At 37.7% G+C, this 27144-nt stretch overlaps 1 protein-coding gene across 1 annotated transcript; it reads left to right on the top strand.

Annotated features, from left to right (window-relative positions):
* The first annotated feature begins 9335 nt into the window (after positions 1-9335).
* Positions 9336-21435, top strand: LOC111947962. The gene is made up of 4 exons (XM_023958970.1): positions 9336-9403; positions 9512-9667; positions 10664-10756; positions 21006-21435. Exons 1-4 carry the CDS (start codon positions 9353-9355, stop codon positions 21315-21317), a joined length of 612 nt encoding a protein of 203 aa, XP_023814738.1. The 5' UTR covers positions 9336-9352; the 3' UTR covers positions 21318-21435.
* Positions 21436-27144: the final 5709 nt, after the last annotated feature.

The following is a 27144-nucleotide window of genomic DNA, read 5'->3' on the forward strand; positions in this document are numbered from 1 at the left end:
TCTAAAACTCACTGGTTCTTTTACATCCTGTCGTAAAATTACATTTAGAAGAGTCATTGATGGCTGAACCAGACACACCTGCAACAGCACCACCAAATTGCGCTCAATGCATGATGCAATGGGGGCGGGAACACATTACACCGATTTTAAAATCGCTGCATTGGCTCCCTGTGCAATTCAGAATTAATTTTAAAGTTCTTTTATTGGTTTACAAATGTTTTTATTGTCTCGGGCCATCATATTTATCTGACATGATTTTAAAGTTTGAGCCCTTGCGGACCCTGAGGTCCTCTGATACAGGCCTTTTGGTTATTCCAAAAGTTAGAACTAAAACATACGCCGAGGCCTCATTCAGTTTTTACGGACCTCGCCAGTGGAACAGCCTCCGAGAGAGCCTCAGGGCCGCAGAGACTGTTCATGTTTTTAAAGGAAGGCTTAAGACCTACCTCTTTAATTTAGCTTTTAGTTGAATTTTAGGAATTTATTTGATACTTTAATTATTTATTTTCTCTTTTTACTAGTTTTATATGCGTATGTATGTACATTTATTTATTTATTTTATTTATTTATTTTTTAATTTTTTTTGTTACACTTACCTTTTCATATGTCTATTAAGGTTTGTGTAATTATTTGTTTCTTGTTCATTTTGTCGGCACTGTTTGTCTTGTCATCTTGTTTTTAAATCTTATTGTATTTTATGCACGGCACTTTGAGTGACATGTTGTTATCAAAGTGCTAAATAAAGATTGATTTGATTTGATTTGAATGCTCTCACCAATAGAAACGCCCACTTGAGAAGCTATTTCGGCTAATAGCTTTTCAGTGACACCGTCCTTCGAGTTGGCGGTCACATCACATTAGCTGCGTTTACATGGTCAAAAGTAAACGGAAAGAACGCCTGATCGGAAAGAAATTGCGTCATGTATACGCGCCGTTCGGAATACTCTGCCCCGGTCAGACTCGTTTCGGATCAGAGTTTCTTTCCGATCGAGATAGGTGGGTTATACCGGTCGTTTATCCGATCGTGGAGCATGTAAACTGTCATTCCGATTGTGTGTCACTACTGCTTTGGTTTACGTCATGCATAGATGGTATTTCGCTGAGAGAAAAGTTTGGAGCTCATACAGGACCGACCAGCTGCTCTGCGGACGCCCCGCTGGCTCTCCCCTCTCTTTCACCCCTCACGAGGGAGATGCGGGGAAGAAGCGCTTCGTTCCCCCCGACGCTCACTCGGTCCACTGGCACCCGTGTGAGCAGAGGAGCTGGATTAATAACATTGTGTCTGAGAGGAGGAGGATGCTTTTTTACGTGTGCGTTTGTTGTTTTGTTATGTGTGGGAGAATTCAGACTGCGAGCCGTCCCGCCGCTCTGGGTTAGCGGCTGCAAGACCGCCAGCTCACGCAGCGAGTTTGGGGAAGCAGAAATAAATGTCCCTCAGTCCTTAGAAACTGTTCAAACAATCACGTGGATTTGTGTTTCCAGTTGTGTCCCGACAAAATAAAGACTGATGTTATTCCCAGACATTTACGTGCAGCCAAGATGCAGATTGCAGCGTTTCATGGTCCTGGATTTTGTGTCCATCAGGCTATTGTTGTTAGCCTGTGTTTATAGCCTGTCCTAACCCTTCTTCCATCACTGATCACACGGATTAAATAAAACGATGAGCAAACAGGCGCTTCATACTATTCATGACATTAATAAAAGCACGTTTGGAAGATCGTCTCGTATATTACCGAGCTGCTGCATAAAATAAATGTCTGTGGCAGCTGTTTGTTTAGAACGGGAACTATTTCCTCATCCGGGAGTTTTCAACACTACTGCGCATGCCCAAATGATTCATTCCGACCGAAAGTGTGAGCCATGGGAACGTTTGTTCTAATCGGAAAAAGGTTTTCTGATCCCATGTGCACGGGTGAATTTTAACCCGACCATTGATCCGATCAAGATATTCTGCCCATGTAACCCCGGCTATTGTGGAGAAACATCAGCATCAGTGACTCGGGACGATCTTTCAAACTGTCGTTTAGGTGTCGACACATTAGGAGGAAACATGGCTGCACCTCTACCTCTACCACGCCATGTGCAGGAGAGAACGCAAAAGATCAAATAGACCTGTTCTTATCCATAGATTGAAAAAAGAGCTTGTGGCAAAAAAAACTAAAATAAAATCATAAAATGACACTCTTTAACTCTTTTTTTTTTTCAAAAAACAAAACAAAAGCACTCTTCACAGAATTGAAACCCAAAATGTCACATCACCTGTTGCATGAAAAATCTCTCACACGCCCAGTTCACTGACGTCAACCGTCCACGCAGGTGGAAATCAGCTCCACAAATGACTCTTTTCATTCACTGCTCAGGCCCTCCGCTGCAGCGGTGCGCGTGCATGCCATCACGTGCGCAGCGATCATCGAGATCAGGCGTATGTATCATCTGGTCTAAGTGACATCTTCAACCCACTACATTAGCCGCGGTTCCATGTGCAAAATATCTTGATCGGATCAAAGATCGGATTAGTATTAAACTGTGTACATGGGCCCAGAAAAACTTTATCCAATTATAGTAAATGTTTACATACACCACACTTTCGGTCAGAAAATATCATTTGGACATGCTCAGAACTCTCTAAAGAGTCACACCGCCCCAAAGCCGCTGTGTGAGCTGGCGGTCCGAGGTCTGCTCGGAGACACAGTTCTACCAGGAGTCATGGTTCTCCTGAGTTCGCCCGGAACGCATACGTAACAAAGCACCCATCCAGCAAACACAAAGCTACCAGTCCGGCTCAGCGGCTGCTGTTTGCTCACACGGAGCAGTCCTGTTTAGCTCCAAAGCTTTCTCTTCCACACGCGCACACTTGGTTTGTCTTTATCCATCACATTGGATATGTCGATCGATCTTGCATTAACCCTTGTGCTATCCTAGGCACTTAGACATTGGGAGTTGGGTCATCTACACCCCACAAGACAGTGCGCTGAACTTTTTTCTTCAATGATTTGTGATCTGATCGCAAAACACCCCAGGCTCCTCAGAAAGCAGAAGCAGATTGAGAACACTTGGGTTAAAGGCTGCAGGATTTACGTCAAACCACTCGGTCCACCGGACCGGGCCTATGTTCTGGTTGTGAACACCATGAAGGACTTTGAGAAGTGTTTAATCACGGTTGTCTGAAACTACATGCAGTGATAAATCAAAGAGCCAAATAATTTCAAGAAATATAACGCCTGGATTCATCATTTCCTCCATAAGTCTGAAGTGACCTGATTATCAACAAAGATCTGACATGCAGACAACTTGACCTCACTTCTTAGGCGCCGCTGATATCAGCTGAAGAAGGATATGGACCTCTATCTAATGTCTGCAGACAAAACAGCGAAGAGAACTATAAGCTTTGTTTTAAACCGAGAAGAACAGCTGTTAATCAGCAGAAGAAGGAATATTAGCCTTGGTCTTTCGACAAATATGGACCCTTTTGTACTTTTTTTTTTTACTTCATAGCATTACTTTGTCATAAAAAAAAATTAAAAAAAGAAGAAAAAAATAAATAAAACTAACAAAATAAATGATTAATCAATTATTTAAAAATGTCAAATTGATTGAATTTTAATTACTTCACTTGTTTAAAAAAAATTTTTTGATAAGCTGATTCATGAATTTCTCCTAATGAAACATAATTTTGTACATATTATTAACTTTTGTTACTTGATCAAATTTTTCTATGAAAATTCCTGAAACAGTGTTGTGTCTAATCATATCAATGACTTTTATAAGTAACATAATCTGCATATATTTTGGATACTTCATTGCCATGTTGATTCCTCAAAGTTATTTTTTACAAAATAATTTAAGTAATTCATCTTTGTCATGTGTTTCAAATTGATTCAAAAATATTTCCTAATGTAACTGAAACAGTGTTGTGTATTTTACTGATATAGTATTGTATTTTAATCACATGAATGACTTTTATAAGTAACATCTTCTTCCACTTTCGGCTTCTCCCATCAGGGGTCGCCACAGCGAACGAGTCGCATGGTAAATTTGGCAATGTTTTTACGCCGGATGCCCTTCCTGACGCAACCTTCTCAAACCGGGCTTGGAACCGGCAGAGGTAGAGAAGGGAACAGGGAGCAGCCCGGAGTCGAACCTGGGTTTCACGGACGGAAGGCGCCGCAAACCAGCAACATAATATGCATATATTTTAAATAACTGATCTGCATTTGCAATGTTGATTTCTGAAATTGTTATTTTTACATAATAATTTAAGTAATTCATCTTTGTCATGTGCTTTATTGATACTTTACGATTCTTAATTCTGTCTGATAAAAGTTATGAACTGGATATTGATAAATCATGTAATAAAATGGTTATAATATAACGGGGTGGGATTATATAAGTTCGCTTCCTTCCACTCCCTTTCAAGCAATATTTATTAATATGCCAAATTATCCTAAGTTTGATTAGTTACTGTATGAATGTATAACTGATGATTGTATTGCTTTTGTGTATCATTTCTATTTGATTGCTTGAAATAAACCATTAAAAAAAAAAATTTTAAAAAAATCTTTAATGGTGTCCATGGATTACATGAAATCCTATTCACCTTTATCCCCCTTTGTCATGGTAGGGATAACATGTCAATGGTCATCTTGACCCCATAGGATAGCACAAGGGTTAAACACTGAACAGTGGACCTTCGCAATAGTAGGTTACCTTTTGTGGTCTCGCTGTTTTACTGATTTTTTTCAGTGCAATTGTGCGTGGTTTTTTTTTCCTTTACAGCTCATCATGTTCTGCATCTTGATTAGCTGAAGACATTTGTCAATCAGTCTTCTCTGTGCTGTGACTGTCTTTACAGAAGGTTTGAACTTTGAAAGTTTAAACAAAACAGAAAAGTATGAAAATGTTCATGTCTGTCTGAGAAAAGTGTATAAGGTAAGTAATGGAAAGTTTTACAGCCTTAACTCATCTTTTATTTTTTATAAAAGTATTTAAAAAAAAGATATGCCGTGCAAATGTTACTGTAAAAAATAAATACTCTTTTTTTAAATATATATAGTTTATTTGTATTTTTTTCTATGTTTAGAATCCCATTCTCTATCAGTGATAGTGTAGATGTTTGTTTTGTTATTAAATCATATTTTCTAGGGTGATGAAATAATATTACAACTTTACTTGCAAAAAAGGTTTATTTTTTTGGTGAATAAACAAGATATGTAAAAATTAAGAAAAAATGTTTTGAGGTTACAGCTTTTGATTTTTACAAGACAAAGTAAAAATAGAATAAAAAACGTTTTTCATATGACACAACCTGCAAGCAACCGAAGCAAAAAGATATTCAATACATGAAGGTGTCTGTTAAACACTCATATAGAAAATATGTTTTATTACAGAGATTTTTGCAAGGCAGTGATACATCATAGGTTTAACATCAGGTTCCAGTTTAGTTAAAAGATCATACAACCATCATAGACATATGATTTCCTGTTTTCAGTGTAATTCAGAGTTAATTCTCCTCAAATACTCTCACATCACTGTAGACGGTTTCTTCCTTTTTTGCTCCTTTTCTTCCCCTTGTCTTATCAGCTTTCTTCTTGGCAAAGACTGTTGTAGCATAAACCACATTGTTTTGATTTATCTGATAAAACAAAATCAAATGTAAACATTCATGGAAATGCCCAAATTAGACTAAACATTTCAACTAAATGCAATTTCCTTACCTTCTGGTTTTGCCGTTCATCATTGACTGTTTCAGACGTTGATTTGCAGGCCAAATACACTGTTTCAGTAAAAAATGTTTAAAAGGTCAAAAATCTAATTTCTAAACTATGAACTTTTGCAAAAATGCAAAGCTGTATTTGTTTTTACTTAAAGAATACATGAACAAAATTTGCATATCTTCTTACCTTTGCAGACAGCACAGGATTTCTTTGATACAACACAAAATAGAAATGTTACCATCATGAGACTGAAAACCAAGGTTCCAAAAAACAGAAAGAAAAATATGTTGTTGCTTCTGGAATCATGATTACCGTTACCTGGAATGGAAATCAAGAAATATTATTTTGTTCAAAACCTATGTATTAAAAAATTATGCCATTATCTTAGAAAGGTTGGTTACCTTGAACATCCAGTTTTGTTCCATTTCCAAAAACCACTTTTCCACATGCAGCCACAGCACAGTAGTAAAGTCCAGCATCAGAGGAGCTGACGTTCTTCAAGAAGCTGTAGACACAACTCTGCAGAGGCTGAGTCTCTGTATCCCCGTCACAGTCACCATCACTGCTTCTTCTGGCGTAAATATAAGTGGGATGAGATTCCCCTTCAGTCTTTCTGAACCAGAACACTCTCTGTTCCTCTGGACATGCATCATTTTTAAACTCAGAGAGAACTGAACACTGCAGAGCCACAACTTCTCCTGCAGAAACCGGATCAACAGAACTTTGAACCACTGCAGGAAAATTAGAGTGCGGTCCTGAAAAACAAATAAAAAAGAGAGCATAGGACAAATGAAATAGGTCTAAAACATTTTTTTAGATAAGTTTTCCTCTTTTTATCAAACACACATAATAGTCCCTGAAAATATATTTTTATACCATTAGAAATTCAAAGAAACCAATATTTAGCTTTAATTTCAAGGAACACTGCCTTCATAAAAGTCATTTTGTAGTTTTTAAATGTAAAACAGTAATAGAAGGCAATGTCACTCAGCTTTGCTTTTGAAATTTGTAGAAAGAATCTTCCGTCTTCTTCTTTGGTTGTAAAGTGATGAATCTTGTTGAATAATTCACTTTTGCTAAATCTTTTTCCTACGATTTCAGGCATTTTTCCAGGAACACTTTTCATCCAGAAAAAGAATACAACGTTCAGCCGTGAGTTGTTACAGAGCAGGGTCACATCTTCTCCAGAGTCTACAGTTTTTGTTTCAAATCCCTCATCTGCACAACCTAAAATAATTATAACAAAACACAACAATTGTTACATTAATTACATCATCATTTTCTGCATTTTTTCATATTGTGCACAAAGACAATAACTGTTATCATTATTAGTATCCTTATTTTTAAACACTGAAATTCCTGCACATACTTACATCCAAGTTGAAGTATCAGAAGTGAACAAAGTACAACATGCATTTTCTGAACTTCTTATTCTCTGGTCTGCAGATGACTTATGTCGCATTAGAGGATTTTTATCTTTTTTGAAGCTATAAAAAATGGGAGGGAACAATCTCAGAATGAACTGATTGGCTGGTAAAATCAAACTGACATCTCAGTTACGACCCCAGTGGAAATATAAGAAGCAAAACTTTCCATCATTTACATAAAACAACATCATGAGAATATTTTGGTTATCTTTCAGTGGTGTCTTTAGCTGTCAACAAGGGCTGAGACTTACACTGCAGAAAAGATGTTTAATATAATTTTATTTTGATGCAAAATGCTTTGAAAAGCAAAAATGACTTTATTGAGGACACTGTGTATTTGTCAGTTGTCGTCTTGGGTTAAAAATGAAAGTGTAAAAATGCTTGGGGCTCTCTATTGCTTCCATCCTTGTTTTTGGCCACCGATGTACTGCAAGAAAGACATAGTAGCCAATTTGAAGAAAAGGGCCTTATACACCTTTTTTCTGAATACAAGTCGCTTTTTTCTCTTACATTGGCCGGGCGTGTGATTTGCACGCAGTTGCGTCTTATTAGTGATTTTCTTTTTTTTTTATTCTTGTTCGTCATCTTTCCACTAACAACTGATAGATTGTAACAGGTGTATTTGCTAGTGACAGCAACACAGAAGAATGCTGCTCAGTCTGATTAGTGGGTGGAGTCCAGAACAGAAATGAAGGAGGCAAAGAAATGCTTCCCCCTTGTAAAGGGATCAAATGGCTGGCCAGAATCTTGAAAGCCTACCATCAATCTACATGATTTTGTCAAATTCCTCCCAGATCTGAGTTTTTGCCTCATAGCCTTCCAGCACTTTGTGCTGCTTGAAACTGCAAACATCTGTATACGTGTGCAATGCACACTCAAAAAAAGGAATTTAACACCTTGTACATCAAATGAAAATGTTTTATTTAATATGTACATAAAAAAAAATGTGTTTTTAACGTAAACATATTAAATTAATGTTATATTCCTGTGATTTTGCTTCGTTTCATATTTATTAAATTTAATCATGTTGAGGTGGCTTGAAAAAATCATGTTCAAACTCAAAACCGGAAGACGTGTAAAGGGAGGGAAGAAGACGGAAACAGTTACACTTTTCACAGATCCCGAGCACTGAACAGGCTAGCTGAAAACAATCCTTGTGAATCCTCGTGAATTCTTTCGATATCTTGTTTTAATATACTGTCTATGGTTCATTTATGAGTTTTACCAACATTTAAATGCGTTAGTGAACATGATTGACAAGAGTTTTTCTATAATTACGACCGTTAGCATGTGCACGCAGGGTAAGCTAGCTGCAGTGCAGACACGTAGGCTTTCTTACTACTTTCATAAGTTCTAAAAGACTGACTGACTGTTTAAAATAAACTTTCCATATTGTATTATTATTATTTGTGTATTTATTTTTTAATTTTTCACAACTGTATTTTATTTTATTTTTTTCTGTCCTTCACAAGTGATAAGTGTTAACTTTTTTTTTTTCATATAAGTTATAAGTTGTCCTCAAAATCGTTTTTTTTCTTCTGGATCACCAGTGATATAAGCGCAGTCTTAAATGTATAGTTTTTTTCTCTTTTGTGGCCGCGGACCGGGTAAGCCTTGCGGGGGTGGTGAAGGGGCTGGGGGCCAGTTCTTGTAATGTATCTGATTAATATTGTGAATATTATGCAAACACTGTTTGAATCACCTGTTGCGATATATTCATATTAAAACCCTAGCCTACAGGGTTTGTTTTTCTTCGTGTTGGTTGCATGCTGCTGCCGGACTTCTTTAAGCGTTGTCGTCTTTAAACGTTTTTCCGACAACAAGATTGTTCAGACGTACGGTATTTTCACGAGCATAAGGCGCATTTCAAAGTCTAGTGTGTAGATGTGTGTGTGTGTGTAAGCGCGCGCCCGCGTGCCATAACCAGTGTGTCTGAAATCACGCGATGCAGGAAGGGAGGGGGGGTGTGAGCACTTGTGAGTGTGTGTTAAAACCAGTGTGTCTGAGCTGAGGAAGGGGGGGCAGCATGTGTGAGTGGTGGAGGGCGTACATGCGCGGCCAGCTGCTGTTTGAGATGTGAAAAATAATAAAGTTCCTCTTCCTGTTCTGTAAGATTTGCAAATTGGAAGTCAGCAAAACAATGACGTCAATGTGTCCATGATGGAGAAGTCCTTTTCACATAGAAGGCAGGATGTTGTCGTAGAGGCACCCATGATTCCTGATTTCAAAACAAGGTGGCCAGCACTCCTCAGCGTGGGTCAGGTAAGCAAATTAAGTTGTGAAGGAATAACACTTTGGGAAAGACTGTGGAGCTCATCAATTGGGAAATGTTTGTTACTTTGTTTTCTTTGTGTTTGGATTTTTTAAAAGTTGAATGCAGAGTTCCAGAGAATCACAACAGTCCAGCTGCAGTTCAAGTTCTTCATGGAATTGGATGCTCTGTCTCCTCGTCTCTTGAAGGTGTATGCCAAGAAAGGTGGTTTACAGGGACAGAAGCTGAGAAGAGTCTTGGTACCCATGACCCAGGTAAAAGAAAAGTAAAAATGTGAAAAACATTTTTTAAATCCATTGCCAAATTATCGTTTATTGTCTTAACAAATCCGATAAAGCTCTATTAAAAGCAGGAAGGAGTTTTCTGTGTACTGACAGATAGGGATGCACCAAATATTCAGCAACCGAATATATATGGCCAATTATTGCAACAATAAAAAAACTAGGGCTGCACGATATGAGGAAAACTTGCGATATGCGATATTAGTGATCAATATTGCGATAACGATAAATTTGCGGTAAATAAACAAATAGAAAAATAAACAAAAACATCATTCCCATTTCATTGCAACAGTTTAAAAATTATACTCCAAATGACCCTCATCGACATGGGGGACAAACGTCAGGGTGGCTAACCCTGGTCCTCAAGAGCCTCAACCCTGTCTGTTTTCCAATTCTCCCTAGACTGCTCGATAATGATAACCAAAATCAGGTGTGTTCAGTCAATCAGGATGTGAAATCACTTGAGTCAGCCAATCAACAGCAAGCTGGTTAAGGAGAGCTGGAAAACAGGCAGGGTTGAGGCTCTTCAGGACAAGGGTTAACATAATAGGCCTCCATCTGATTGGTCAACAATGGGAAGGCGTCCATCTGATTGGTCAAAGCATAAAGGGATTTATTTGATTCGTTAAATGCTTCAAGCTGCTAGAAGATTGTTTTAACACATTTTGGGTTTGCGATTTATTGCGATATTCGCCGTCTTTTGCGATATGCATATTGCAGAGGTGGATATTGCGATAACGATAAATTTGCGGTATATTGTGCAGGCCTAAAAAAAACTAAAACGTGGGAATAAGGCCAAATAGTGCCTGTCATTTGCTGTCAGAAAGAAGGCTGCCAGTTCTTTAAAAAATAAGTAAAAATTGCTAAATATTTTCAGCCTAAAATGTGCTTAAAGCCTCTATTTAACATTTTGAATATATTTATTGCCTTTTTTCCTCTCTAATTTTTTTCTTTAACTTGCACATTTAGACTGATGACACAGATGTAAGACCTGAATGCATCCTCAAGCGGCTTTGTGTTGACATGAACCAAGATCCAGAGAGGCTGGTGAGAGAACACAAGGTATGTTGGTCTGATTATATGTTGTAGAAAAATAGAAATAAGTAAAATTAAACTTCATACACAGGTGGGCGGGGAAGACAGGGGCGGCGAGTGCGAGGATCGTTCAAAAGCTGGAAGCTGGGTGCGCATCTTGGACATGAAAACTTGTTTTTTTCCCCAACTCTGTTGAACTTGCTGCTGGACTGATTTAGCACCTAAGTGATAGAAATGTAACATTTGTTTAATTTCTCAAGGTAAAATATTTTTTAAAACAAGACTCATAATAAAACTAACTAAAACCTGCAAAGCTCGTTCCAAAGTAAAAATTCTCCACAATTTCAAAATCGTAACCACCCAACTGTGCGGAAAATCGCAGAATCTGGCAACACTGCTGGTAGATGCTCCTCCCTCCTCTGTGACTCGCCGACACAGCGGCTGTGTTGGTCACATGACTTTTCCTTAAGCAATATGTGCACCGACACGGTTTCGGAGTTCGGTACGTGAGCCGACGTGTCGGTATTGCCAGACCATCACTAATATAAACATTTAGATACGACTATATATGTGTACCGCTGGGCAGCAACTTAAGAAAACTTTCTCATATAGTGTTGTGAACGCAGTGCGCTGGGGCGAATGGATTGACTGGTGTCAAGCCAGCCCTCTCTCGCCGAACGGCTGTCAAGTGAGCTCTCTCTTAAAAACAGTGTGCCGCGTTCTTCCGTACTTTACAGTAACAGCAAGAAGTCATATTTTTTAAAGGTAAAAAAATAGTGTAAGAACTGTCATTACATTTATATGTATATAACCCCCCCCCCCCCCCCCCAGTATATCACATACGTCTAAAAAGAAAACTGCTAGTTTTCAGAGAGTCATTTCACTTCTCACTGATAGTATCCCACCTGGTGATGTCACATAAAAAGTTTCAGGCAGATCTGATGTGGAATTTCAAAATAAAACCCAAGTGAAATCTGCTATAAATGTGTTTTTGCCATAGGTTCACATACGTCTAAAAAGAAAACTGCTAGTTTTCAGAGAGTAATTTCATTTCTCACTGACAGTATCTTACCTGGTGATGTGACAAGAGAAGTTTCAGGCAGATCTGATGTGGAATTTCAAAATAAAACCCAATTGAAATCTGCTATAAATGTGTTTTGCCATAGGTTCACATACGTCTAAAAAGAAAACTGCTAGTTTTCAGAGAGTCATTTCACTTCTCACTGATAGTATCCTACCTGGTGATGTGACAAGAGAAGTTTCAGAGGGATCTGATGTGGAATTTCAAAATAAAACCCAATTGAAATCGGCTATAAATGTGTTTTTGCCATAAGTTCACGTATGTCTAAAAAAATAACTGTTCGTTTTCAGAGAGTCATTTCACTTCTCATTGACAGTATCCAACCTGGTGATGTCACATAATAGGTTTCAGACAGATCTGATGTGGAATTTCAAAATAAAACCCAAGTGAAATCTGCTATAAATGTGTTTTTGCCATAGGTTCGTATATGTCTAAAAAGAAAACTGCTAGTTTTCAGAGAGTAATTTCATTTCTCACTGACAGTATCTTACCTGGTGATGTGACAAGAGAAGTTTCAGGCAGATCTGATGTGGAATTTCAAAATAAAACCCAATTGAAATCTGCTATAAATGTGTTTTGCCATAGGTTCACATACGTCTAAAAAGAAAACTGCTAGTTTTCAGAGAGTCATTTCACTTCTCACTGATAGTATCCTACCTGGTGATGTGACAAGAGAAGTTTCAGAGGGATCTGATGTGGAATTTCAAAATAAAACCCAATTGAAATCGGCTATAAATGTGTTTTTGCCATAAGTTCACGTATGTCTAAAAAAATAACTGTTCGTTTTCAGAGAGTCATTTCACTTCTCATTGACAGTATCCAACCTGGTGATGTCACATAATAGGTTTCAGACAGATCTGATGTGGAATTTCAAAATAAAACCCAAGTGAAATCTGCTATAAATGTGTTTTTGCCATAGGTTCATATATGTCTAAAAAGAAAACTGCTAGTTTTCAGAGAGTCATTTTACTTCTCACTGATAGTATCTTACCTGGTGATGTCACATAATAAGTTTCAGGCAGATCTGATGTGGAATTTCAAAATAAAACCCAAGTAAAATCTGCTATAAATGTGTTTTTGCCATGTGTTCACATACGTCTAAAAAGAAAACTGCTAGTTTTCAGAGAGTCATTTCACTTCTCACTGATAGTATCCTACCTGGTGATGTCACATAGTAAGTTTCAGGCAGATCTGATGTGGAATTTCAAAATAAAACACAATTGAAATCTGCTATAAATCTGTTTTTCCATAGGTTCACATACGTCTAAAAAGAAAACTGCTAGTTTTCAGAGAGTCATTTCACTTCTCACTGATAGTATCCTACCTGGTGATGTCACAAGAAAAGTTTCAGAGGGATCTGATGTGGAATTTCAAAATAAAACCCAAGTGAAATCTGCTATAAATGTGTTTTTGCCATAGGTTCATATATGTCTAAAAGTAAAACTGCTAGTTTTCAGAGAGTCATTTCACTTCTCAATGATAGTATCTTACCTGGTGATGTCACATAAAAAGTTTCAGGCAGATCTGATGTGGAATTTCAAAATAAAACCCAAGTGAAATCTGCTATAAATGTGTTTTGCCATAGGTTCACATACGTCTAAAAAGAAAACTGCTAGTTTTCAGAGAGTCATTTCACTTCTCACTGATAGTATCCCACCTGGTGATGTCACAAGAAAAGTTTCAGAGGGATTTGATGTGGATTTTTAAAATAAAACCCAATTGAAATCTGCTATAAATGTGTTTTTGCCATAAGTTCACATACGTCTAAAAAGAAAACTGCTAGTTTTCAGAGAGTCATTTCACTTCTCACTGATAGTATCTTACCTGGTGATGTCACATAATAAGTTTCAGGCAGATCTGATGTGGAATTTCAAAATAAAACCCAAGTAAAATCTGCTATAAATGTGTTTTTGCCATGTGTTCACATACGTCTAAAAAGAAAACTGCTAGTTTTCAGAGATTCATTTCACTTCTCACTGATAGTGTCCCACCTGGTGATGTCATTAAATAAGTTTCAGACATATCTGTTGTGGAATTTCAAAATAAAACCCAAGTGAAATCTGCTATAAATGTGTTTTTGCCATAGGTTCATATATGTCTAAAAGTAAAACTGCTAGTTTTCAGAGAGTCATTTCACTTCTCACTGATAGTATCTTACCTGGTGATGTCACAAGAAAAGTTTCAGAGGGATCTGATGTGGAATTTCAAAATAAAACCCAATTGAAATCTGCTATAAATGTGTTTTTGCCATGTGTTCACAAACGTCTAAAAAGAAAACTGCTAGTTTTCAGAGAGTCATTTCACTTCTCACTGATAGTATGCTACCTGGTGATGTCACAAGAAAAGTTTCAGGCAGATCCGATGTGGAATTTCAAAATAAATCCCGATTGAAATCTGCTATTATTGTGTTTTGGCCATAGGTTGACATACTTTTAAAAAGAAAACTGCTAGTTTTCAGAGAGTCATTTCACTTCTCACTGATAGTATCCCACCTGGTGATGTCATTAAATAAGTTACAGACAGATCTGATGTGGAATTTCAAAATAAAACCCAATTGAAATTGGTATTAATGTTTTTTTGACATGTTTACGTATGTCTCAGAAAAAAAACTGCTAGTTTTCAGAGAGTCATTTCACTTCTCACTGATAGTATCCCACCTGGTGATGTCATTAAATAAGTTACAGACAGATCTGATGTGGAATTTCAAAATAAAACACAATTGAAATTTGCTCAAAATGTGTTTTTGCCATAGGTTCAAATATGTCTAAGAATATAACTGTTAGTTTTCAGAGAGTCATTTCACTTCTCACTGATAGTATCCCACCTGGTGATGTCATTAAATACGTTACAGACAGATCTGATGTGGAATTTCAAAATAAAACCCAATTATTATTTTGAAATTCCACATCAGATCCCTATGAAACTTTTCTTGTGACATCACCAGGTAGGATACTATCAGTGAGAAGTGAAATGACTCTCTGAAAACTAGCAGTTTTCTTTTTAGACGTATGTGAACCTATGGCAAAAACACATTTGTAGCAGATATCAATTGGGTTTTATTTTGAAATTCCACATCAGATCTGCCTGAAACTTTTTATGTGACATCACCAGGTAGGTTACTATCAGTGAGAAGTGAAATGACTCTCTGAAAACTAGCAGTTTTACTTTTAGACATATGTGAACCTATGGCAAAAACACATTTATAGCAGATTTCACTTGGGTTTTATTTTGAAATTCCACATCAGATCTGCCTGAAACTTTTCTTGTGACATCACCACGTGGGACACTATCAGTGAGAAGTGAAATGACTCTCTGAAAACTAGCAGTTTTACTTTTAGACCTATGTGAACCTATGGCAAAAACACATTTATAGCAGATTTCACTTGGGTTTTATTTTGAAATTCCACATCAGATCCCTCTGAAACTTTTCTTGTGACATCACCAGGTAAGATACTATCAGTGAGAAGTGAAATGACTCTGAAAACTAGCAGTTTTCTTTTTAGACGTATGTGAACCTATGGAAAAACACATTTATAGCAGATTTCAATTGGGTTTTATTTTGAAATTCCACATCAGATCTGCCTGAAACTTCTCTTGTCACATCACCAGGTAGGATACTATCAGTGAGAAGTCAAATGACTCACTGAAAACTAGCAGTTTTCTTTTTAGACGTATGTGAACACATGGCAAAAACACATTTATAGCAGATTTTACTTGGGTTTTATTTTGAAATTCCACATCAGATCTGCCTGAAACTTATTATGTGACATCACCAGGTAATATACTATCAGTGAGAAGTGAAATGACTCTCTGAAAACTAGCAGTTTTCTTTTTAGACGTATGTGAACCTTTGGAAAAACACATTTATAGCAGATTTCAATTGAGTTTTATTTTGAAATTCCACATCAAATCCCTCTGAAACTTTTCTTGTGACATCACCAGGTGGGATACTATCAGTGAGAAATGAAATGACTCTCTGAAAACTAGCAGTTTTCTTTTTAGACGTATGTGAACTTATGGCAAAAACACATTTATAGCAGATTTCAATTGGGTTTTATTTTAAAAATCCACATCAGATCTGCCTGAAACTTTTTATGTGACATCACCAGGTAAGATACTATCAGTGAGAAGTGAAATGACTCTCTGAAAACTAGCAGTTTTACTTTTAGACATATATGAACCTATGGCAAAAACACATTTATAGCAGATTTCACTTGGGTTTTATTTTGAAATTCCACATCAGATATGTTTGAAACCTTTTTAATGACATCACCAGGTGGGACACTATAAGTGAGAAGTGAAATGACTCTCTGAAAACTAGCAGTTTTACTTTTAAACATATGTGAACCTATGGCAAAAACACATTTATAGCAGATTTCACTTGGGTTTTATTTTGAAATTCCACATCAGATCTGCCTGAAACTTCTCTTGTCACATCACCAGGTAGGATACTATCAATGAGAAGTGAAATGACTCACTGAAAACTAGCAGTTTTCTTTTTAGACGTATGTAAACATATGGCAAAAACACATTTTTAGCAGATTTCAATTGGGTTTAATTTTGAAATTCCACATCAGATCCCTCTGAAACTTTTCTTCTGACATCACCAGGTAGGATACTATCAGTGAGAAGTGAAATGACTCTCTGAAAACTAGCAGTTTTCTTTTTAGACGTATGTGAACCTATGGCAAAAACACATTTATAGCAGATATCAATTGGGTTTTATTTTGAAATTCCACATCAGATATGTCTGAAACTAATTTAATGACTTCACCAGGTGGGACACTATCAGTGAGAAGTGAATTGTCTCTCTGAAAACTAGCAGTTTTACTTTTAGACGTATGTGAACCTATGGCAAAAACACATTTATAGCAGATTTCACTTGGGTTTTATTTTGAAATTCCACATCAGATCTGCCTGAAACTTTTTATGTGACATCACCAGGTAAGATACTATCAGTGAGAAGTGAAATGACTCTCTGAAAACTAGCAGTTTTCTTTTTAGACGTATGTGAACCTATGGAAAAACACATTTATAGCAGATTTCAATTGGGTTTTATTTTGAAATTCCACATCAGATCTGCCTGAAACTTTTCTTGTGACATCACCACGTGGGACACTATCAGTGAGAAGTGAAATGACTCTCTGAAAACTAGCAGTTTTACTTTTAGACCTATGTGAACCTATGGCAAAAACACATTTATAGCAGATTTCACTTGGGTTTTATTTTGAAATTCCACATCAGATCCCTCTGAAACTTTTCTTGTGACATCACCAGGTAAGATACTATCAGTGAGAAGTGAAATGACTCTGAAAACTAGCAGTTTTCTTTTTAGACGTATGTGAACCTATGGAAAAACACATTTATAGCAGATTTCAATTGGGTTTTATTTTGAAATTCCACATCAGATCTGCCTGAAACTTCTCTTGTCACATCACCAGGTAGGATACTATCAGTGAGAAGTCAAATGACTCACTGAAAACTAGCAGTTTTCTTTTTAGACGTATGTGAACACATGGCAAAAACACATTTATAGCAGATTTTACTTGGGTTTTATTTTGAAATTCCACATCAGATCTGCCTGAAACTTCTCTTGTCACATCACCAGGTGGGATACTATCAGTGAGAAATGAAATGACTCTCTGAAAATTAGCAGTTTTCTTTTTAGACGTATGTGAACACATGGCAAAAACACATTTATAGCAGATTTCACTTGGGTTTTATTTTGAAATTCCACATCAGATCTGCCTGAAACTTTTTATGTGACATCACCAGGTAAGATACTATCAGTGAGAAGTGAAATGACTCTCTGAAAACTAGCAGTTTTACTTTTAGACATATATGAACCTATGGCAAAAACACATTTATAGCAGATTTCACTTGGGTTTTATTTTGAAATTCCACAACAGATATGTCTGAAACTTATTTAATGACATCACCAGGTGGGACACTATCAGTGAGAAGTGAAATGAATCTCTGAAAACTAGCAGTTTTCTTTTTAGACGTATGTGAACACATGGCAAAAACACATTTATAGCAGATTTTACTTGGGTTTTATTTTGAAATTCCACATCAGATCTGCCTGAAACCTTTTTAATGACATCACCAGGTGGGACACTATAAGTGAGAAGTGAAATGACTCTCTGAAAACTAGCAGTTTTACTTTTAAACATATGTGAACCTATGGCAAAAACACATTTATAGCAGATTTCACTTGGGTTTTATTTTGAAATTCCACATCAGATCTGCCTGAAACTTCTCTTGTCACATCACCAGGTAGGATACTATCAGTGAGAAGTGAAATGACTCACTGAAAACTAGCAGTTTTCTTTTTAGACGTATGTGAACACATGGCAAAAACACATTTATAGCAGATTTTACTTGGGTTTTATTTTGAAATTCCACATCAGATCCCTCTGAAACTTTTCTTGTGACATCACCAGGTAGGATACTATCAGTGAGAAGTGAAATGACTCTCTGAAAACTAGCAGTTTTCTTTTTAGACGTATGTGAACCTATGGAAAAACACATTTATAGCAGATTTCAATTGGGTTTTATTTTGAAATTCCACATCAGATCTGCCTGAAACTTACTATGTGACATCACCAGGTAGGATACTATCAGTGAGAAGTGAAATGACTCTCTGAAAACTAGCAGTTTTCTTTTTAGACGTATGTGAACACATGGCAAAAACACATTTATAGCAGATTTCAATTGGGTTTAATTTTGAAATTCCAAATCAGATCCCTCTAAAACTTTTCATGTGACATCACCCGTTGGGACATTATCAGTGAGAAGTGAAATTACTCATTGAAAACTAGCAGTTTTTTTCTTAGACATATTTGAACATATGGCAAAAACACATTTATAGCAAATTTCAATAGGGTTTTATTTTGAAATTCCACATCAGATCTGCCTGAAACTTATTATGTGACATCACCAGGTAAGATACTATCAGTGAGAAGTAAAATGACTCTCTGAAAACTAGCAGTTTTCTTTTTAGACGTATGTGAACACATGGCAAAAACACATTTATAGCAGATTTTACTTGGGTTTTATTTTGAAATTCCACATCAGATCTGCCTGAAACTTATTATGTGACATCACCAGGTAAGATACTATCAGTGAGAAGTAAAATGACTCTCTGAAAACTAGCAGTTTTCTTTTTAGACGTATGTGAACACATGGCAAAAACACATTTATAGCAGATTTTACTTGGGTTTTATTTTGAAATTCCACATCAGATCTGCCTGAAACTTATTATGTGACATCACCAGGTAGGATACTATCAATGAGAAGTGAAATGACTCTCTGAAAACTAGCAGTTTTCTTTTTAGACGTATGTGAACCTATGGAAAAACACATTTATAGCAGATTTCAATTGGGTTTTATTTTGAAATTCCACATCAGATCCCTCTTAAACTTATTATGTGACACCACCAGGTGGGGCACTATCAGTGAGAAGTGAAATGACTCTCTGAAAACTAGCAGTTTTCTTTTTAGACATGTGAACACATGGCAAAAACACATTTATAGCAAATTTCAATAGGGTTTTATTTTGAAATTCCACATCAGATCTGCCTGAAACTTATTATGTGACATCACCAGGTAAGATACTATCAGTGAGAAGTAAAATGACTCTCTGAAAACTAGCAGTTTTCTTTTTAGACGTATGTGAACACATGGCAAAAACACATTTATAGCAGATTTTACTTGGGTTTTATTTTGAAATTCCACATCAGATCTGCCTGAAACTTATTATGTGACATCACCAGGTAAGATACTATCAGTGAGAAGTAAAATGACTCGCTGAAAACTAGCAGTTTTCTTTTTAGACGTATGTGAACACATGGCAAAAACACATTTATAGCAGATTTTACTTGGGTTTTATTTTGAAATTCCACATCAGATCTGCCTGAAACTTATTATGTGACATCACCAGGTAGGATACTATCAATGAGAAGTGAAATGACTCTCTGAAAACTAGCAGTTTTCTTTTTAGACGTATGTGAACCTATGGAAAAACACATTTATAGCAGATTTCAATTGGGTTTTATTTTGAAATTCCACATCAGATCCCTCTTAAACTTATTATGTGACACCACCAGGTGGGGCACTATCAGTGAGAAGTGAAATGACTCTCTGAAAACTAGCAGAATTTTTAGACCCATGTCAACATTATAAGTACTCCTCAATTCATGATTTGAATTGTGTTTTATTTTGAAATTTACTCAGACTTTTAAATATATACATAGATATAGATATATATTTATACGGGGGCATGTTTGTATATACATATAAATGTAATGACAGTTCTTATACTATGTTTTTACTTTTAAAAAATATGACTTCTTGCTGTTACCGTAATGTACGGAAGAACGCGGCACACTGTTTTTAAGAGAGGGCTCACCTGACAGCCGTTCGATGAGAGAGGGCTGGCTTGACACCAGTATGGATTGGTAGGTTCAGCTCTGAACACAACGCTGTAAAATTATATGCATATCAAACACGCGGGCCACACTAACATAAAAGTTTCATATTAAGGTGAAGGCTGTTCACTATGCTGCAACAGGGAGGGGTCTTTTGTCTTTTGTGCCGCTTTACTGTTCATTATGAACTGTCACCTGCAGCATGCCTGTAAAAAACTATTTGCATGAACATTTTTGCTTGTGAACTCACCAGGCAGGCCAGGATTCTTTACATTTTGTACAGATGGTCTATTAAAATTTCACATGGGCTACCTTCTTGTTCTTTACATTTTTCACCTGCAGACAGGTAATATCCACCCTTAATGGATAGATATTCTGAAGATATATGCGGATTGAGATGGTTTTGTGACGTTGAGAGAAGGAACAGTGATGATTTTGGTAAAAGGATGCTGAAGTTAGAGCTACCAGGAATGAGGCCTTGGATGTAGAGAAGGAAGACAGAAGGATGGTTTGAGGAGTTACATGATGCAAAGTTGAGTCCTAAAGGGGGCACCAGAAAATGGAAGGAAGACATTTTCTTGTGTTTTTTTTCTTTTCTGGAACCATTATGCGTTTGTCTGTTATGAACACAGGGGCACCAATTATTCGTTGTGTACATTTATACAAAAAAAGTTTACTTTTGAAGAAACTAGTTATACTGTAGTTTTTCTTTTTTACTTATTTACATTTTTATGGAATCTATCCTTCTTTTCCCTTTGTTTTACAGAGTGATGAAAACACAGAAGAGGCTCTGGCAGATACAGTCTTGGGGATTTTTGCCATCCGACACACTGGTGCAGACCCAAGTGATGACCTTGAGAATGTTGGGATTATTTTGGAAGGAGTGAAAGTCATAAATGACTTAAAATATGGAAGTCTTGCAGTATTACTGCTGTTTGTTATTGTGTATGCCCTAAACCTGAGCTACCCATCAGATTTGAAATATACTTTTGAAGTTCTGCAGAAGATTATAATGGGTTTGGATGGCGACAAGTTATCCAACAAAGTACAAGTACTCAAAACAGCACCATCCTGTTAAATGGCAGAAGGAATTGTTCAGTATTGGCACCTCAAATATGATGTGCAGGTGTTAAAAAGTGTTTTTCAAATATTTATTCTTTGTCATACTGAGTTTTCTTAACACAGCATAAGCTAAAATGGTGAAACTATAGTTTTTTTTCCACGTTTTCCTTACGGCCATCTAAGTGTTTTGAAATGTAAGAAAATGATTTGATTTTGATTATTATTTAAATGCTCCTTCAGTCTTTTTGACTTTTGTTGTTGTGGCCTTTGCATTCAACTGTGGCACAGTTTTGGAAAAATAAATGTTTTAAAGCTCATTCTTGTCTTCACCTTTGTTTGACTTTTGTGTCTTTAAATGACATATAGCTCATTTAACACAATATTTTCTCTGTGGTTGAACATAAATATAATATTGAAAGGATTTCCACGTGATTTAATTGTGTTGTCTGAACAATTCGCAGTTTTGTTGAACAGATTTATTTCAATTGTGTAAACTTGATGAAACTTACAATAGTGCCATTAACATGAACAAATTATGTTGTTCTAATTAGACTTCATTACGTTAGATTTAATAAAGCTAAATAAGTTATGTTTGCTCAAATAAATTTCATTCACTGAACATGAACATACTGAGTTACACTAACAAAACTGCTTATTGTTCAATGAAAGCTATTTTATTACGTGGAAATCCTTTCAATATTTTTTTTATGTTCATAGGACAAGTTATTTTTTTGAGTGCAGATTGTACATTTGTAAAGTGACAATAAAGGCATTCTATTCTATCTGTCAGCTGCCAACCACTGAGTGACAGTTCTGTGTTGCCTATTTGTCACAACAAGACCAATCCTCCTCCCACCTGTATGAGTTGCTTTTCACTGCTGAGCTTCTCTTATGCTCCATGCACTAAAAAAAAGGAAATTACCAGCCAATTAACCTCACGAAAATGTAACTTGTCATTTCAACCAGAAAATTTTATGTATGTAAATCAAACGTGAATAAATCATGTTGATTGTACATAAAAATAATCAATTGAACAGTTACTAATTTCAATCATGTTGATCCAATATGTACCATTACATTGGACCATTACTAAAGACAGAGTTCGTGTCACGTGAGCTCCTATCTTGTAATGCAAGACATTGCTGGGTAATTCATGTCTCTAATAGGGAAATTTTAAGGCCCATTGGTTGAAATCTAGGAAAGTGTGTCAATTTCAGTTGCATAAACAAAATTAAAGAAAAAAAAACACAAGTTAGATCAACATATTATATTGTGTTGGGAATACAAATTTAAGTTGAATAAACTTAATTCAATTAGGTGTTACCAATTCAAGTGATTCATTTAAATTGGATCAACTTTTTTTCTTTTTAGATTGAGCACCAATATTAAGTTAACGTTAAGTCCAACTGTAGTATTTAAATTGAATTAACTTAAATTTATTAGGTTTAACCTAAATACATTAAGTTGACCCAACCTAGGTACATTAGGTAGGACAAATATGATTCATTTTTGTTCAAGTAAAGCTATGTAATCAGGTGGAAATCCTTTCCATAATTTTGTTTTGTTCATTCAATGTGAAAGTTTTTTGAGTGGCCCTTTACTTCTACATTTGCCAGTGCCATATTCCTTGGTTTTTCAGTGCTTGAAGGAGGGGAATGGTGCAAAAGAAGTTATCAAATAACAACTTGTGATTCTTGTTCTGAACATCTTCAAAAAGACACATAACTACATCTGCAGCCATTTCTAGGTAACTGATCTCACCGAGACCTATCGGATTTTGACAAACCTGGTACCATTTTTGGCGTCCAGTAAACGGCTGTCAACAAAGTGCATGTATTTTAGAATTTACTCAAACCTTTTCACTGGCATTGCTCTGGCTGTCAGATAAAGACGATTTGATGACCATTTCACTGTCAATCTTGGGTATCTAACATATGACATCACCAAAATTCATTCCAACAAATGTTTTGAAAGTTAATGCCATCAAGTCTTTTCCATTTTGGACCTTATACCTGTCAGAACTCAGAGCTTTGTCTCTAAGCAACCCCAACAGACACTTTGACTCTGTTTGCATGCTGCCTGTCCCAAATCTTGCATGGATCATGACTACTCTCTTTCCTCTCTGATGCTACCGTGCTCGTTATTGATCTCTGCCTGCCCCTCACGGCAAGCAGTTCTTCCAATCCAGAGACTAAAATGTAAATAAAGTCATGGCAAACAATGACTCTGTGTCTGTCTGTACAAGCATGAGATTAATATTGGGTCTGCAACCCTACAGATGTTTCCTTTCCGTTTAATAAGTGTGTGTCATTTACAACATTAAAGAAATGTTAAAGAAGGCAGCATTCTGTCTGTGCTGTTCTCTACGGATGAAAAGAACACTCTTTGATGTCATTCTGCTTATCTTTTACGTGTAAAAAGCAGAAGACCACAAATTTCTACACAAAAAGGCTGATACCCCTAAACCAGTGGTTCTAAAACTGTGGGTCAAGTCTCCCTGGGGACAAGGCTGGAAAGTGAGGGAGGACTAATGTTTGTACGTCGGAAATTCTTTTTGCGGCAGAACGTAAACAACCAAACACTTCGGGACCTAGGAAATTTTCCCTCCAGTTAATTAAAATGCAGTTCTATGTAACCTCCCAAAAAACAAATGAAATGACGTTCTTTCTAAATGGTAAATTAGTTTTAAATAGGTCTAGTTTTTTATGTCTGTGCAAGAGCACATGTAATTTTTGAAGAAGTCACTCTGCTTTTGATTTAACACGCAACAAAATCGCTGCTCAACGTTTGTCCAAAAGCGTGTTTAGAAACCTGACGCTCCCGCCGTGTGTGGCAGGAGCTACAGTCGAAAGTTTTTCGCGCCCTCCTCATAAGAGACGCGCAAGATGTTGAGAGATCCAGTGTGTTTTTACTGAAGAGCTCCACAAAGCTGCTGGCAAACTACTCAGCATGAAACCTGAGCATTTTTCGATGAAGACAGAGCTGATATTCCGCTGAAGGTCAATGTTTTTAGATCCGTGAAAATGAATTATTTCCCGCGGCACACCTGACCATCTCTCACGGCACACTAGGGTGCCGCGGCACAGTGGTTAAAAAAGAAAGGATTATTCACTTGGTACATATCTTCCCAAGTCTATTGAAACCTAGACAGACAGACAGACAGACAGATAGATGACTTTATTAATCCCACAATGGGAAAATTTCATTTATCTGTGGCAGCAAAAACAACATTCAGAAATAATCTATATAATATAACATCAAAAAAGGACATAAAAATGACATTCATTTTGAATTATTAAAAATTATTATGTAAATTATTATGAAAATTATCAAAAATTAGGTTTGTATTAAATAAATAAATAAATATTAAATATCAAATAAATAAATACAGCTGCAAAAGTGTAAAAAGCATGTGGTCAACTGCAAAACATGTGATCAACTGTAAAAAACATGTTTTTTTTTTAAATACAGAAATAAGTAATAAAGTACACACCAAAACAAACAACTGTTCAGGAACAAAAACAATTGAAAATTGAAAAACAGCAACAACTGCAACAAAAGTCAAATGAATAAATGAGTGAAAGAAAGAAAAACACCCCTGGGACCGTGGAGTGTCACTTTAACACGGTGTTGTACAGCCTGATGGCTGCGGGGAGGAATGACCTGCGGTAGCGCTCATTCTTGCACTGCGGGTGCAACAGTCTCGTGCTGAAGGAGCTGGTCAGCGCTTATACAGTTTGGTGCAGGGGGTGGGAGGGGTTAACCATGATGACCTCCTGTCCGCCACCTCCTGGATGGACTCAAGTGTGCAGCCCAGGACAGAGCCGGCATTCCTAACCAGTTTGTTAAGCCTCTTCATGTCTCTGCCTGCACTGCCACCCGCCCAGCACATAACTCCATAAAGGACCACTGAGGCCACCACAGTGTCGTAAAAGGTCCTCAGCAGCTGTCTGCACACGCCGAACGACCTCAGTCTCCTCAGCAGGTGGAGCCGACTCTGACCCCTCCTGTACAGAGCATCCGTGTTGTTGGACCAGTCCAGTCTGTTGTTCAGGTGAACACCCAGATATTTAAAAGTGTCCACAAACTCAATGTCTTAACCCTGGATGTTCACCGGTGAGTGTGGTGGTGGGGACCTCCTGAAGTCCAGGATCAGCTCCTTCGTCTTGCTGGTGTTAAGCAGTAGGTGGTTAATTTTACAATAGCCAACAAAGTCAGAGATGACCCCCTGTACTCCTGCTCATCCCCCCCTGATACACAACCCACAATGGCACTGTCATCTGAGAACTTCTGCAGATGACAGTGGTGGGAGTTCTAGGTTAAGTCCGATGTGTACAGGGTGAACAGGAATGGGGAGAGCACAGTCCCTTGAGGTGCCCCCGTGCTGCAGACCACCACGTCAGACACACAGTCACGCAGCCTCACAAACTGTGGTCTGTCTGTGAGGTAGTTGATGGTCCAAGCAACCAGATCTTGGTCCACACTTGCAACCTCTAGCTTCCTCCTCAGCAGTGATGGCTGGATTGTGTTGAAAGCACTGGAAAAAAATCAAAAAACATGACTCTCACAGTGCTCCCAGGGGCCTCCAGGTGAGACAGGGCCCGATGCTGCAGGTAGATGATGGCGTCATCCACCCCGATGCCTGGTCGATATGCAAACTGCAGCGGGTCCAGTGCTGAGCTCACCTGAGTGCGGAGATGGCTGAGGATGATCCTCTCCATAGTCTTCATCAGGTGGGAGGTTAAGGCGACAGGTCTGAAGTGGTTCGGTTCCGTAGGACGAGGTACCTTTGGAACCAAAACCAGGCAGAAAGTCCTCCAGAGGACTGGTACCTTCTCTAGTCTTAGGCTCATGTTAAATATGAACAGCACTGCCTCACAGAGCTGGTCTGCACACTCCCTGAGGAGCCTGGAGGTGATGCTGTCAGGGCCTGTTGCCTTCAGGGCCTGTTCTCCTTAACTCCATCCTAACCTGATACAGGGTGAGGCAGAGGGGGGTTGGAGGGTGGGTGGACGGTGGCTGGTCTGGTGCTGTGAGTCGTTGGGGGGGTCCCTTTGCTTCTGTTGGAAGAAGGGCAGAGTGGACCGCTTGGTGCTGAGGTGATAACAGCTGGAGCTGGGAGGAGACGCCTGAGCTGGAAAGGTGTGAAGAGGGGACGTGTGGGTGGAGACTGGGGGCTGGGCAGAATCAAATCTGTTAAAGAACAGATACAGTTCATTTGCCCAGGCTTGGTCACCTGTGACCTGGCGACCATTTCCAGCCTCACCGTGGCCCAAGATGTGTTTCAGACCTCTCCACACATCACGGATGTTGTACTGTTCCAGGCGCTGCTCCAGCTTCTTCCTGTAGCAGTCCTTGCACTTCCTGATGTTGTATTTCAGGTCCCTCTGTACTCTGCGTAGCTCCTTCTTGTCCCCAGAGAGAAAACCCCTCTTATTTTCATTTAGGGGGGTCTTCAGCTCAGGAGGAAACCAGGGCTTATTGTTGGGAAAACACTGCACTGATTTTGTTTGCACTGTGTTTTGCACACAAAAATTGACATAGTCCATGATGCAGTCAGTTAGAGTGTCAATGTCCTCCCTGTGTGGAATGCAGAGAACGTCCCAGTCTGTGGTGTTAAAACAGTCCCTTAGTCGCTCTGTTATCTCCTCAGTCCAGATCTTCACCGTTTTAACCTGTGGTTTCTGCTGTTTTACCACTGGAGTGTAAGCAGAGGAGAGATGGACCAGGTTGTGATCAGAGCGTCCTAAAGGGGGGAGGGGGCAGAAGTATATGCATTCTTGACATTAGCATATAAAAGGTCCAGAGTTTTTCTGTCCCTCGTATGACAGTTCACATACTGG

The sequence above is a fragment of the Oryzias latipes genome, chromosome 10, assembly GCF_002234675.1.
Source record: "Oryzias latipes chromosome 10, ASM223467v1".
Lineage (NCBI taxonomy): Eukaryota > Metazoa > Chordata > Actinopteri > Beloniformes > Adrianichthyidae > Oryzias > Oryzias latipes.

What these genes read in the sequence shown, in the direction of transcription:
- LOC111947962 (XM_023958970.1), top strand. Translation starts at nt 9,353, where the DNA reads ATGATTCCTGATTTCAAAACAAGGTGGCCAGCACTCCTCAGCGTGGGT. An exon ending in CACTCCTCAGCGTGGGTCAG is followed by an intron (nt 9,404 to 9,511) that starts GTAAGCAAATTA and finishes ATTTTTTAAAAG; the next exon opens with TTGAATGCAGAGTTCCAGAG. An exon ending in GGCTGGTGAGAGAACACAAG is followed by an intron (nt 10,757 to 21,005) that starts GTATGTTGGTCT and finishes TTTGTTTTACAG; the next exon opens with AGTGATGAAAACACAGAAGA.